The following is a 14,382-nucleotide window of genomic DNA, read 5'->3' on the forward strand; positions in this document are numbered from 1 at the left end:
GCCACACCACCCCACAGTGAATCTCGCCCCTAGGAGAGGGGAAGAGAAGGCACACACCAGTCTGACTGTGGCCCCAGCGGTAGGCTGGGGGCAGACATCAGGACTGACTGCGGCCCCGCCCACCAACTCCAGTTATACACCACAGCACAGGGGAAGTGCCCTGCAGGCCCTCACCACACCAGGGACTATCCAAAATGACCAAGCGGAAGAATTCCCCTCAGAAGAATCTCCAGGAAATAACAACAGCTAATGAGCTGATCAAAAAGGATTTAAATAATATAACAGAAAGTGAATTTAGAATAATAGTCATAAAATTAATCGCTGGGCTGGAAAACAGCATACAGGACAGCAGAGAATCTCTTGCTACAGAGATCAAGGGACTAAGGAACAGTCACGAGGAGCTGAAAAACGCTTTAAAGGAAATGCAAAACAAAATGCAAACCACCACGGCTCGGATGGAAGAGGCAGAGGAGAGAATAGGTGAACTAGAAGATAAAGTTATGGAAAAAGAGGAAGCTGAGAAAAAGAGAGATAAAAAAATCCAGGAGTATGAGGGGAAAATTAGAGAACTAAGTGATACACTAAAAAGAAATAATATACACATAATTGGTATCCCAGAGGAGGAAGAGAGAGGGAAAGGTGCTGAAGGGGTACTTGAAGAAATAATAGCTGAGAACTTCCCTGAACTGGGGAAGGAAAAAGGCATTGAAATCCAAGAGGCACAGAGAACTCCCTTCAGACGTAACTTGAATCGATCTTCTGCACGACATATCATAGTGAAACTGGCAAAATACAAGGATAAAGAGAAAATTCTGAAAGCAGCAAGGGGTAAACGTGCCCTCACATATAAAGGGAGACCTATAAGACTCGTGACTGATCTCTCTTTTGAAACTTGGCAGGCCAGAAAGAATTGGCATGAGATTTTCAGTGTGCTAGACAGAAAAAATATGCAGCCGAGAATCCTTTATCCAGCAAGTCTGTCATTTAGAATAGAAGGAGAGATAAAGGTCTTCCCAAAAAAACAAAAACTGAAGGAATTTGTCACCACTAAACCAGCCCTACAAGAGATCCTAAGGGGGACCCTGTGAGACAAAGTACCAGAGACATCACTACAAGCATAAAACATACAAACATCACAATGACTCTAAACCCGTATCTTTCTATAATAACACTGAATGTAAATGGATTAAATGCGCCAACCAAAAGACATAGGGTATCAGAATGGATAAAAAAACAAGACCCATCTATTTGCTGTCTACAAGAGACTCATTTTAGACCTGAGGACACCTTTAGATTGAGAGTGAGGGGATGGAGAACTATTTATCATGCTACTGGAAGCCAAAAGAAAGCTGGAGTAGCCATACTTATATCAGACAAACCAGACTTTAAATTAAAGGCTGTAACAAGAGATGAAGAAGGACATTATATAATAGTTACAGGGTCTATCCATCAGGAAGAGCTAACAATTATAAATGTCTATGCGCCGAATACCGGAGCCCCCAAATATATAAAACAATTACTCATAAACAGAAGCAACCTTATTGATAAGAATGTGGTAATTGCTGGGGACTTTAACACCCCACTTACAGAAATGGATAGATCATCTAGACACACGGTCAATAAAGAAACAAGGGCCCTGAATGAGACACTGGATCAGATGGACTTGACAGATATATTTAGAACTCTGCATCCCAAAGCAACAGAATATACTTTCTTCTCGAGTGCACATGGAACATTCTCCAAGATAGATCATATACTGGGTCACAAAACAGCCCTTCATAAGTTTACAAGAATTGAAATTATACCATGCATACTTTCAGACCACAATGCTATGAAGCTTGAAATCAACCACAGGAAAAAGTCTGGAAAACCTCCAAAAGCGTGGAGGTTAAAGAACACCCTACTAACGAATGAGTGGGTCAACCAGGCAATTAGAGAAGAAATCAAAAAATATATGGAAACAAACGAAAATGAAAATACAACAATCCAAACGCTTTGGGACGCAGCGAAGGCAGTCCTGAGAGGAAAATACATTGCAATCCAGGCCTATCTCAAGAAACAAGAAAAATCCCAAATACAAAATCTAACAGCACACCTAAAGGAAATAGAAGCAGAACAGCAAAGGCAGCCTAAACCCAGCAGAAGAAGAGAAATAATAAAGATCAGAGCAGAAATAAACAATATAGAATCTAAAAAAAACTGTAGAGCAGATCAACGAAACCAAGAGTTGGTTTTTTGAAAAAATAAACAAAATTGACAAACCTCTAGCCAGGCTTCTCAAAAAGAAAAGGGAGATGACCCAAATAGATAAAATCATGAATGAAAATGGAATTATTACAACCAATCCCTCAGAGATACAAACAATTATCAGGGAATACTATGAAAAATTATATGCCAACAAATTGGACAACCTGGAACAAATGGACACATTCCTGAACACCCACACTCTTCCAAAACTCAATCAGGAGGAAATAGAAAGCTTGAACAGACCCATAACCAGCGAAGAAATTGAATCGGTTATCAAAAATCTCCCAACAAATAAGAGTCCAGGACCAGATGGCTTCCCAGGGGAGTTCTACCAGACGTTTAAAGCAGAGATAATACCTATCCTTCTCAAGCTATTCCAAGAAATAGAAAGGGAAGGAAAACTTCCAGACTCATTCTATGAAGCCAGTATTACTTTGATTCCTAAACCAGACAGAGACCCAGTAAAAAAAGAGAACTACAGGCCAATATCCCTGATGAATATGGATGCAAAAATTCTCAATAAGATACTAGCAAATCGAATTCAACAGCATATAAAAAGAATTATTCACCATGATCAAGTGGGATTCATTCCTGGGATGCAGGGCTGGTTCAACATTCGCAAATCAATCAACGTGATACATCACATTAACAAAAAAAAAGAGAAGAAGCATATGATCCTGTCAATCGATGCAGAAAAGGCCTTTGACAAAATCCAGCACCCTTTCTTAATAAAAACCCTTGAGAAAGTCGGGATAGAAGGAACATACTTACACATCATAAAAGCCATTTATGAAAAGCCCACAGCTAACATCATCCTCAACGGGGAAAAACTGAGAGCTTTTTCCCTGAGATCAGGAACACGACAGGGATGCCCACTCTCACCGTTGTTGTTTAACATAGTGCTGGAAGTTCTAGCATCAGCAATCAGACAACAAAAGGAAATCAAAGGCATCAAAATTGGCAAAGATGAAGTCAAGCTTTCGCTTTTTGCAGATGACATGATATTATACATGGAAAATCCGATAGACTGCACCAAAAGTCTGCTAGAACTGATACATGAATTCAGCAAAGTTGCAGGATACAAAATCAATGTACAGAAATCAGTTGCATTCTTATACACTAACAATGAAGCAACAGAAAGACAAATAAAGAAAATGATCCCATTCACAATTGCACCAAGAAGCATAAAATACCTAGGAATAAATCTAACCAAAGATGTAAAGGATCTGTATGCTGAAAACTATAGAAAGCTTATGAAGGTAATTGAAGAAGATTTAAAGAAATGGAAAGACATTCCCTGCTCATGGATTGGAAAAATAAATATTGTCAAAATGTCAATACTACCCAAAGCTAGCTACACATTCAATGCAATCCCAATCAAAATTGCACCAGCATTCTTCTCGAAACTAGAACAAGCAATCCTAAAATTCATATGGAACCACAAAAGGCCCCGAATAGCCAAAGGAATTTTGAAGAAGACCAAAGCAGGAGGCATCACAATCCCAGACTTTAGCCTCTACTACAAAGCTGTCATCATCAAGACAGCATGGTATTGGCACAAAAACAGACACACAGACCAATGGAATAGAATAGAAACCCCAGAACTAGACCCACAAACGTATGGCCAACTCATCTTTGACAAAGCAGGAAAGAACATCCAATGGAAAAAAGACAGCCTCTTTAACAAATGGTGCTGGGAGAACTGGACAGCAACATGCAGAAGGTTGAAACTAGACCACTTTCTCACACCATTTACAAAAATAAACTCAAAATGGATAAAGGACCTAAATGTGAGACAGGAAACCATCAAAACCTTAGAGGAGAAAGCAGGAAAAGACCTCTCTGACCTCAGCCGTAGCAATCTCTTACTCGACACATCCCCAAAGGCAAGGGAATTAAAAGCAAAAGTGAATTACTGGGACCTTATGAAGATAAAAAGCTTCTGCACAGCAAAGGAAACAACCAACAAAACTAAAAGGCAACCAACGGAATGGGAAAAGATATTTGCAAATGACATATCGGACAAAGGGCTAGTATCTAAAATCTATAAAGAGCTCACCAAACTCCACACCCGAAAAACAAATAACCCAGTGAAGAAATGGGCAGAAAACATGAATAGACACTTCTCTAAAGAAGACATCCAGATGGCCAACAGGCACATGAAAAGATGTTCAGCGTCGCTCCTTATCAGGGAAATACAAATCAAAACCACACTCAGGTATCACCTCACGCCAGTCAGAGTGGCCAAAATGAACAAATCAGGAGACTATAGATGCTGGAGAGGATGTGGAGAAACAGGAACCCTCTTGCACTGTTGGTGGGAATGCAAATTGGTGCAGCCGCTCTGGGAAGCAGTGTGGAGGTTCCTCAGAAAATTAAAAATAGACCTACCCTATGACCCAGCAATAGCACTGCTAGGACTTTATCCAAGGGATACAGGAGTACTGATGCATAGGGGCACTTGTACCCCAATGTTCATAGCAGCACTCTCAACAATAGCCAAATTATGGAAAGAGCCTAAATGTCCATCAACTGATGAATGGATAAAGAAATTGTGGTTTATATACACAATGGAATACTACGTGGCAATGAGAAAAAATGAAATATGGCCTTTTGTAGCAACGTGGATGGAACTGGAGAGTGTGATGCTAAGTGAAATAAGCCATATAGAGAAAGACAGATACCATATGGTTTCACTCTTATGTGGATCCTGAGAAACTTAACAGGAACCCATGGGGGAGGGGAAGGAAAAAAAAAAAAAAAAAAAAAAAGGACGTTAGAGTGGGAAACAGCCAAAGCATAAGAGACTGTTAAAAACTGAGAACAAACTGAGGGTTGATGGGGGGTGGGAGGGAGGGGAGAGTGGGTATGGGTATTGAGGAGGGCACCTTTTGGGATGAGCACTGGGTGTTGTATGGAAACCAATTTGTCAATAAATTTCATATATAAAAAAAATAAAATAAAATAAAGTTAGTGCTAAAGAAAAAAAAAAAAAGCTTCTAATTTAAAGAGCTACCTATACCATACACAGAAGCTAACACACTGTATCAACCCTATAAAGAGTAATAATTCATCTCTAAGCCCCTACCATGACTCACTTTCACATTACCTGATAATTGTCACTGACAAACACATTCAGGGGTGATAGGACAAGTTGCAGCATGGTCTCCCTAAATCCTTTTTTCATTTCAAAACACAGTCTTTCCAAGAATGCTGTAGGGCACTCAGGACCATCAGTGGTTCCATGCTAAAGTCAAACAAAATACCATAATCAAGATATGGAAAAAATAAAGACCAAGGCAGTATAGGGAAATAAAAATCACACTTATATAATTAAGAGATTTTGATTCTTAAAAAGCAGAAGTTTACTGACAAAACTGTTCTGTACTCTACTAAGATCATTAGGTTCACTAAGCACCAGAGATGACTCCTCTGCTGTGCAACCGTAGGTACATGACATGGAGCCAGTAGGCAGCACAATTCTCTAGGGCCTCACCCTCCGTATCTGGCCTCACTCCAATAACCCTGGGTTCTCTGGGCAATATAATCCCATTGCAAGTCAGCCCCAAAAGTCCATGGGTCACCCTTAGACTGAACCAGGATTCTGTGCTGGATCCAAACCCCAGAAAACAATTCAATCTCCAGGGTCAATCTGCATCTTGATTTTGTAGTAAGTTCACCATAAGGCACCCAATGGTCTAGAGTTGGAGATAAAGGATAAGACAACATAAATCCTAGAATATCCGTCGAGCTAACTATAAACCCAGCAACTCAACATCGTGACAAAATGTTCTAACGTGACACAGAACAGCAAAGAAGGAACTAAAGTGAAAGAAGAGAAACAGAAAATTATCAATGATTAAGTAATCGCATTATGAAGAAAATAATAAACTAGCTTTATAAGGTAAAAGGATAAATTTTAAAGTTTTTGAATCTGAATTTTTTTATTAGTGTGTGCATGTGTGTACACACACATATAGTTAGTTGTCTGAGTTGGGTGAATTTCATAATACACTCCAGATTATTTTGATTATGTAAACACTTACAACAGGAAGACGCCCATGAACTTTGTACAAATTAACAAGTACAGTAATATCCCAAGGACGCAAGGTAAGCGGATGAATTGATTTGGCTGAACTTTCATTTTCCTTTCTGTCATTTTCCATTCCAACAGCAGTCCACCCAGAGCTGGATGATGTTGACAGTGACAGAACAGGACTTGAAATAACCTCTTCAAAATCCATATACATGTCATCTTCCCCAAAGTAGTTTTCCTATAAATATTAAGAACAAATTGCTATCAAAGAGATATGTAACAGTAACTTTTCAAATTAGAGCCTGAATTTTGTAAACTAAGCATCTCCCTATTTTCTTTGGTTAAAAGTATATGGTCTGTTTCCTTGAAAGGAAAAAACAAAAAAAAAAAGAGATACATATGCTTATGACATACACCTACTTAGCTACTTAGCAAATAAACATTCTGTAACAACAAATAAATAAATAAATGAATAACCTAAGTTTATAGTAAAGCTTCATGACAAACCACCTCCAATTATAGCAAAAACTCTAAAAAAACTTTGAAGATGTGTAAGGTTCAAAAGTTTTCAATCTTTCTCAGAGTTCTGAGACAACAATACCCAAAAGACATCCTTTGAAGGAAGATCAATTCACTGAAAATCAATCTAAATCCAATTAGCTAACTACCACAATTCATATATTCTGGGTGAAATAATATCAAAAGTGCTTTTAACAACCTGAATAGGAATGTCCAATTTTGGTTCCTGATGATAAAAACATGTTATTGATGGTTACCAAAACTTCCTTTCACATAGTTCATCCTGGTTCCTTATGCAAAGTATTTTAACTATTAATATCTTGGTTCGTTTTACACCAGAATTTAAATTTATTATTATTATTTTCCTTTTTAAAAAAACATTTTATTTAGGAGTGCCTGGGTGGCTCAGTCTGTTGAGTGTCTGACTCCTGATTTCAGCTCAGTTCATAATCTCACAGTTTGTGGGATCGAGCTCCACATTGGGCTCCATGCTGACAGCTCAGAGCCTACTTGGGACTCTCTTCTCTCTCCCTCTCTCTCTCTCTTCCCTTCCCCCACTCACTCTGTTTTTTGTTTCTCTCAAAATAAATAAACTTAAAAATAAAAAACCTTTTTATTTAAATTCCAAATAACATACAGTGTCATATTAGTTTCAGATGTACAATATAGTGATTCAACACTTCCATACAACACCTAGTGGTGCTTGTCACAAGTGCCCTCTTTAATCCCCTTCACCTATCTCACCCATATCCCTCCCACCTGCATGCCTCCCCTCTGGTAACCATCAGTTTGTTCTCTGTAATTAAGAGTCTTTTTCTTGGTTTGACTCTCTCTCTTTTCCCTTTGCTTATTTGTTTCTTAAATTCCACATATGAGTGAAATCATATGGTATTTGTCTCTCTGACTTTAATTTTTTTTCAATGTTTTTATTTTTGAGAGAGAGAGAGAGAGAGAGAGAGAGAGAGAGAGAGAGAGAGAGAGAAGGGGGGGCAGACATGGGGAGGCACAGAAATAGAGGGAGACACAGAATCTGAAGCAGACTCTAGGCTCTAAGCCACCAGCACAGAGCCTGATGCTGGGCCTGAACTCATGAACCGTGAGATTCATGACCTGAGCCAAAGTCAGAAGCTCAACTGACTGAGCCACCCAGGTGCCCCTCTACCTGATGTATTTTAAATGAAATTCTTTTATCTTACCATTATTCTGCATTTAAATTTGACCAATTTGATCTGTCAGTAGCAATCAAAAGTTGTTAAAATATTCCTGTTTGCACAGTTAACTATATTTCTTGAACATTAGAAATCAAGTCAGTATTTTGATAAATTCTGCATTTTACTTATTGACATTTATTTTCTGACTAGTCAATTAATCAGGCCAATTAAATAGCTTTTAATAGGAAAGAATGTTGCAGGGCATATAGTCATTTGGTTAATTAGTGGCAGGACTAATATTAAAATCCCAAAGCTACTGACTCACAAAACTAATGTTTTTTTTGCTGTGTTCTCTATCGTTATCTGCCTCTAAATAATACAGGTCCTACTTAGAACCTGCTTGACATCTTGATAATTGCCTTTATTATGTAACTCTGAACCATGGGCAAATTCAAGCACAAATATAAATGTAAATAAACATTGGTTTTTATCCTAAATTCCAACATTAAAATTTTTAAATGAAAAATAAATGTCTAATTGATTTTTTTTTAATGTTTTTATTTATTTTTGAGAGAGACAGAGCGCCAGCAGGGGAGGGGCAGAGAGAGAGGGTGATACAGAATTTGAAGCAGGCTCCAGGCTCTGAGCTGTTAGTCCAGAGCCTGACATGGGGCTTGAATTCATGAACTGTGAGATCATGACCTGAGCCCAAGTCAGATGCTTAACCGACTGAGTCACCCAGGTGCCCCTAATTGATTTCAATCAACATTAAAGATCTAGAGGTATTCAGAGCCACAGTCTTCCCTTAGATCATTTGAGAAGCCTTTTCAAAATATACGTTCCATTCCAGTCCTGGAGATGGGTTCAGTAGGTTTGCAACAGGTATACATTCCAGAGACAGATGGAAAGAATGGTTTCTTCAGTGAATTTAACTATAAATGGCCACTAGACCCAATCACTTCTATTCCACCCTTCCTCCACACAACTTATCAATGGAGTCAGTGTACAGTTGTTCACGTTTATTAGCTTTCAACATACTAAGAGTTACCAACAAATCAACAGAAATAAGTTATGCTCATTTTAGCCAATTTTTAATAATCCTACTCTATATATCTTATTTTTAAAAGATTCCCTAGTAGTCTCTTACAGTCTCTTGTAATTTTTAACCTTAAAAAAAGAAAATTACTATAGATTATTAAAATTAAAAGAAAAATATTCTCTTGGGCCTAATGTTCAATTTGCTAACAAACCAATCTCCATTTAATTATCTAAAACAGAAAAACTCATAGCAAATTCTTTAGGGAATACTGAAATCCCTAACATGGTAGAGGACATTTGCTAATTTTTATTAAATATGCCAATGACTGTTTTTAGAGTTAAAACACTCTAGGAGTCTTTTATGAGTTATCATGTCTGAACCTATTGAATATTATTGACAAAATTACTGTTAAGGGGCACTTGGGTGGCTCAGTCTGTTGAGCATCTGACTCTTGATTTTGGCTCAGGTCATGATCTCATGATCTTCATGATTTATGGATCTCATGGTTCATGGGTTCGAGCCCTGCATAGGGCTCCACGCTGACAGTGCAGAGGCTGCTTGGGATTTCCTCTCTTTCCTTCTCTCCGTCCCTCCCACATTCGTTCTCTCCCTCTCTCTTTCTCTCTCTCTCAAAATAAGTATTTTTTTTTTTAATTTTTAAAAATTAAAGATAGTGATAAAATTATAACTCCTTTAAAACATTAGCCTTGTGTTAAATGTTTAATGTTGAGTGTGTGATTGAAGTTTTATTTGTTTTCATTTTAGGTTTTTGTTTTGTTTTGTTTTTAGTATATGAACTCCATCTGTAAGGGTTAATTTCTTAAGGATTCACTAAAAAAACATTACCAAAAGGCTGACTGAAGTATAAGTAGTAATATATTATGGCAAACTTTTATAGTATTTTAAGATTAATAAATGTACACAAATATTTACAAAGACAAATAAAAATTCCATTTCGATGTTATGGTAAGTGGCATGCAAAACTGAACTATCTTTAAAACTATCTTTAAAACAACACTAGGAAAAAAAATAAAACAAAACAATGACTTACCTAACTGGGAAAATATATTACTTTGCCAAGTTTGTGGCATGAATGAATTTAAAAATGATAAAATAAGCTATATTTTCAAACTACTTAAGAGTCCTATGAAATTTTATTTTCCTAGAGATAGTTTATTATTAGTGTCAAGTAACTATTGCAAGTAACAGGACACTACCATTTTTTCCCCAGCCTAAACATTCATATTTATGTAATGATACTCATTTCTCAAAAAAGAAGAAAAAGAAGAATTATCACAATAGTTAAAAGAAGACGGCTAATAAATTCAGAGATGCAGGGGGGGAAAAAAAATCTACAGGTACTCAGTTTCCAGTATTCAAATTTTTTTCATGGAAATTTGATAGCCAGGCTTCTGTTTAAGACCACTAAAACTTTTTTTTCAGTAAGAAAAACATACATACTATACCCACCCTTAATCCACAGTTACTACTGACTACCACTGACATGCTATCAGTATTTAGATTCAGATTTCCATTCTTCCATTAAGAAAAAATGTAAAAAGAGAAGTCAATTCAGAACATGTAGACATTTCCATAAAATATTCTCATTGATTTTAATGCATGTTAGTATATATTCTCCTCAGAGTTCCTAGTAATAATAATAGTAAGCCTAGTTTCTTTTATGGATTTTGGAAATCAGTTTTACAGTCAAACAAATATAAAATGATTCATTTTTTTCCTAACCTATCCTTTAAAATTTCTTGATGTTTAAATCTAGTAACTAAGGAAAATACAATCTCAGTTACATGAATTTTCACATTCTCTTTGTTTTCTTTTATTTATAGATACATACATTCTAACACTGACACTAAGTAGAACATAAGTTATATATTAAAACAAATTTTTAAAAAGTAATTTAAAGAGAGATATTTAAGATCAGATAATATCTCCATACCAGCATGACACCTAAGCTATATAGGAGGAAGGGAAAAAAAGAAAGAAGGAAAAAAAAAAAAAGACTTAAGGAGTTACTTGTATTCCTAATAAAGAGTTCATAGAGTTCACTGGCTTAAAAAACCTTTTGTTTGTCATATTTTAGATATATATGTTTTTTAATATTTCAAAACCTTAAAAATTTTAATATGTTTTAGTAGACATTTCATACAAGTTCTGAGTTAATTTGATGAATGTAAATACTAACACAAAGTTTAGTACAACAAACTTTTGACAATACTAGACAGTTGTTATATCTTAATGTATGAAAAGGACTGCATCAAAACAAACTATCAACAGAGGTTACGTTTATGGAATAGAATTTGTAAAGAAGTCCAAAGAAGGCATATACTCCTTTCTCTTTATTTTTCTTTGTTACAGTACTCTTATTTTTGATGAATATATATTACTATGGAATTTTTAGAAGAAAAAAATTGAGGCTCATATACATAGAGTAATGCAAAAAACAGTGTCAATATCTCTTTGCTGGTATAAAACTCGTATTATAACAATATAACCATCTTCACTTACTAAATCATTGCTTACATTTAAATTAAAATATAGTTCAGCCTCTTCAAGGAAACTTTAACATGAAAAATGCATTTTAAATCCTTCATAGTTATTCACCTGTATCCAAGAAAATAAGATATTGGGAGAAATATGTGAAGAATATTTTAGGTCAAACAATGGTCACAAGGTAAAAACAAATGTGTGTGGGGGGTGGGGGGTGGTATTTCTCCCCTTTGAATCTGAAGAATCACTCCTTCAGGAATCTCTCCTAAAACCAGACACCTTAGATTCCACAAATATTAAACACGTTGTCCCTTGCATCTTTTATCTTAAGTTATATCATCTGATGCTTTAGGGTAGTTTTTAGTAAATATAAGACATTATATCAAATATAAAAATTTTAGATACCTACAAAATCTGTTCAGCTAGTAAGTACTTCTTCCAGAGAACCTTTATTAACAAACATTGATTGTCCTTTCCTGATAACCCTGATCATCCTAGACCCTTTCCAGAATTACTCCTGTCACTGTACATTATCGGATTGCCTGTTACCTAAGCATCCAATATCCAAACCTCCAGTTATGAAATTACACAAGGAAGCAAATAAGTAAACAATGATAAATTTAGACTCACACAAAAATCTATCCCACAAGTAACTCTAACGCTCATGATTGATAATGTTTGGACAGTTAGTCTCACTTTGATTATCAGATGTGGTAGAACACTGAACAGTATAATGAAAATCTAAAGCAAAGTGAATTGGCAAAATCCTGGAAAAACGCAGAATTTTATGAAGTTGCTAAACGTGATGCTGGACAACCGCTCAAATCACAGGTAAAGCTATCAGTGCTAAAGTACGGATCTAGAAGGCTTAGAGCAGTTACCTATCAAAATGAGTAAATCAGTAAGAGTTATTGATGACTTGCTGGGGACTTTTGTAAAACATGATTTGAATATCAAAAGAAGAGTGATGTGTAGAAAACTGACAAAGTGCTCACATATTTATCTTAATACAGCCTCTCTACTTGATCGACCTTGATCATGCTTGATCAACCTTTAAGAGCTATCATACTATGCAATCATACAACTTCAAGGGAAAAATTATACCAAAATGAACTGACATTTGATTCAGTCTTTATTCAAAGAAGGCATACTTCTTTAGAACCTAAATTTGTCATACTCTGAAAAAAACCTTATTTTCATACATTTGCTTCAATGTTAAGAAAGTGCTCCAAACATATCTTTGCTTATTGTTTAGCATGAAATAAAGTTGTTTGTTTTTAATTAATTCACTGATTTTATTATTTTCAGATAACAAGGTTCTCTTGTACTTCTTTTGCTCTTATATTACAACATGTTAAAAATCTGTCCCTATATATGTCTATCCTATTATATCCTCTAGCTTACCTCCTTGAGAAAAAATGCTGTATCATCTCTATCTCCTGCAACTAGTACAATTCCTAGAATATAGTCAATGCTAAAAAAACAAAACAAAAACTCAACTGAGAAGTACACCATTTTTAATAAATGAATTTGTAATTGAGTCTAACACCACAAGTCTAATCAACATATATGACATATCCTCAACAACTTTAAACCATCTAACTGGCTATTTCAAATGGTCTCAATTTTAATTAGATATTAACCGTTTTACCTATGTTTAAAAATGTGTGACTTCTTTTGAAAATCATACCTTTATACATAAGAAGGCATTTAATAATGGTCCATATAGAGTTATTTGAGAATCTGGAGAAAGTTCCATTTCCACATGAAGTTTATCAGGTGGAAGTTCTGAGGGATCAATAGGTGGGCGTGACGAAGTAGAAGGAGAAGAAACAACTCTGTCTGATGTTTTCTGGGATGGCCTTAATACAGATAGCATTGTTTCTTCCATTTCTGACACTGGAAAAAATTAAGAAAAAAGAGAAGAATGCCTTGGGGAGGGGAAGTTCTTAGAAGTTCTTTAAGGAACTATTCACTAAGAGATTCTATTTTGCAATTTTTCATGAACAATCTTTGATATAGTACTTATAATATCTAATGAAAACAGACCTGCAAGACTAATAAGAATACACAATAGAAGACTGCACAGAAATATGTGTAGAAATACATAACCAGATGGCACAGAATCAATGAAAATTTCCTATTAACATTCTTGAGTCCCTACAATATAAATTCAGGTCACAATTAGGCTTTAACTATACTTGGGCACTAAAGTGCTAAGTTGTTTTCACATAAACAGCTATTCAAATACAGCATGACATTATCAGGGCACCTGGGTGGCTCAGTCAGTTAAGTGTCTGACTCTTGGTTTCGGCTCAGGTCATGATCTCACGGTTTCATGGGTTCAGGCCCTGCAACAGGCTCTGCGCTGTGCAGAGCCTGCTTGGGATTCTGTCTCTCCCTCTTTCTCTTTGCTCCTCCCCCACTCTCTCACAATAAATAAACAGTGTGACATTATCAAGCTCCAAACATAAGAACAATTATGAAAACTATTCTTTAACTCTTAACTCACTGGAAAAATACAAATTAAAAATCACTTGATTCTAATTCCAGTTTGGAATAATTATGAAATGATATAATTGTGAAAGTACATTTAAAAAAAAACAACTAACATTTCAAAAAAAAATAACATTTCATGAAACCAAGTGGTTTATGTATATACTCACATGCACCTTATTTGATATTACAGCTCTTCTGTTTCTAGTTGGTAGAACTTGAAAAATTATTTACTTTCTCTAAGCATTATTTGTTCAACTCTACGATGAGAATAATAACATTTATCTCACAGAGTTGTTATAAGGATTAAATGAGATAATGTAAACCAGGAAATAGCTTATCTAGTACAGTAAAACCTTGGATTGCAAATAACTTGCTCTGCCAGTATT

General features: G+C 35.8%; 1 protein-coding gene across 8 annotated transcripts in view; it reads right to left on the reverse strand.

The window, feature by feature from the left end:
• The window catches only part of KIAA1109 (KIAA1109 ortholog), a 225,473-nt gene that overhangs the window by 147,954 nt on the left and 63,137 nt on the right, over positions 1-14,382 (reverse strand). For all 8 annotated transcript variants that reach the window (XM_030313128.2, XM_032592904.1, XM_032592907.1 and 5 more), the window contains 3 exons: positions 13,188-13,396; positions 6,294-6,521; positions 5,357-5,494 (listed from right to left, as the gene is read on the reverse strand). In XM_030313128.2, coding sequence (XP_030168988.1) covers positions 5,357-5,494; positions 6,294-6,521; positions 13,188-13,396 — 575 coding nt within the window. The remainder of the gene's footprint in view (positions 1-5,356; positions 5,495-6,293; positions 6,522-13,187; positions 13,397-14,382) is intronic.

This window comes from Lynx canadensis, chromosome B1 (assembly GCF_007474595.2).
Source record: "Lynx canadensis isolate LIC74 chromosome B1, mLynCan4.pri.v2, whole genome shotgun sequence".
Lineage (NCBI taxonomy): Eukaryota > Metazoa > Chordata > Mammalia > Carnivora > Felidae > Lynx > Lynx canadensis.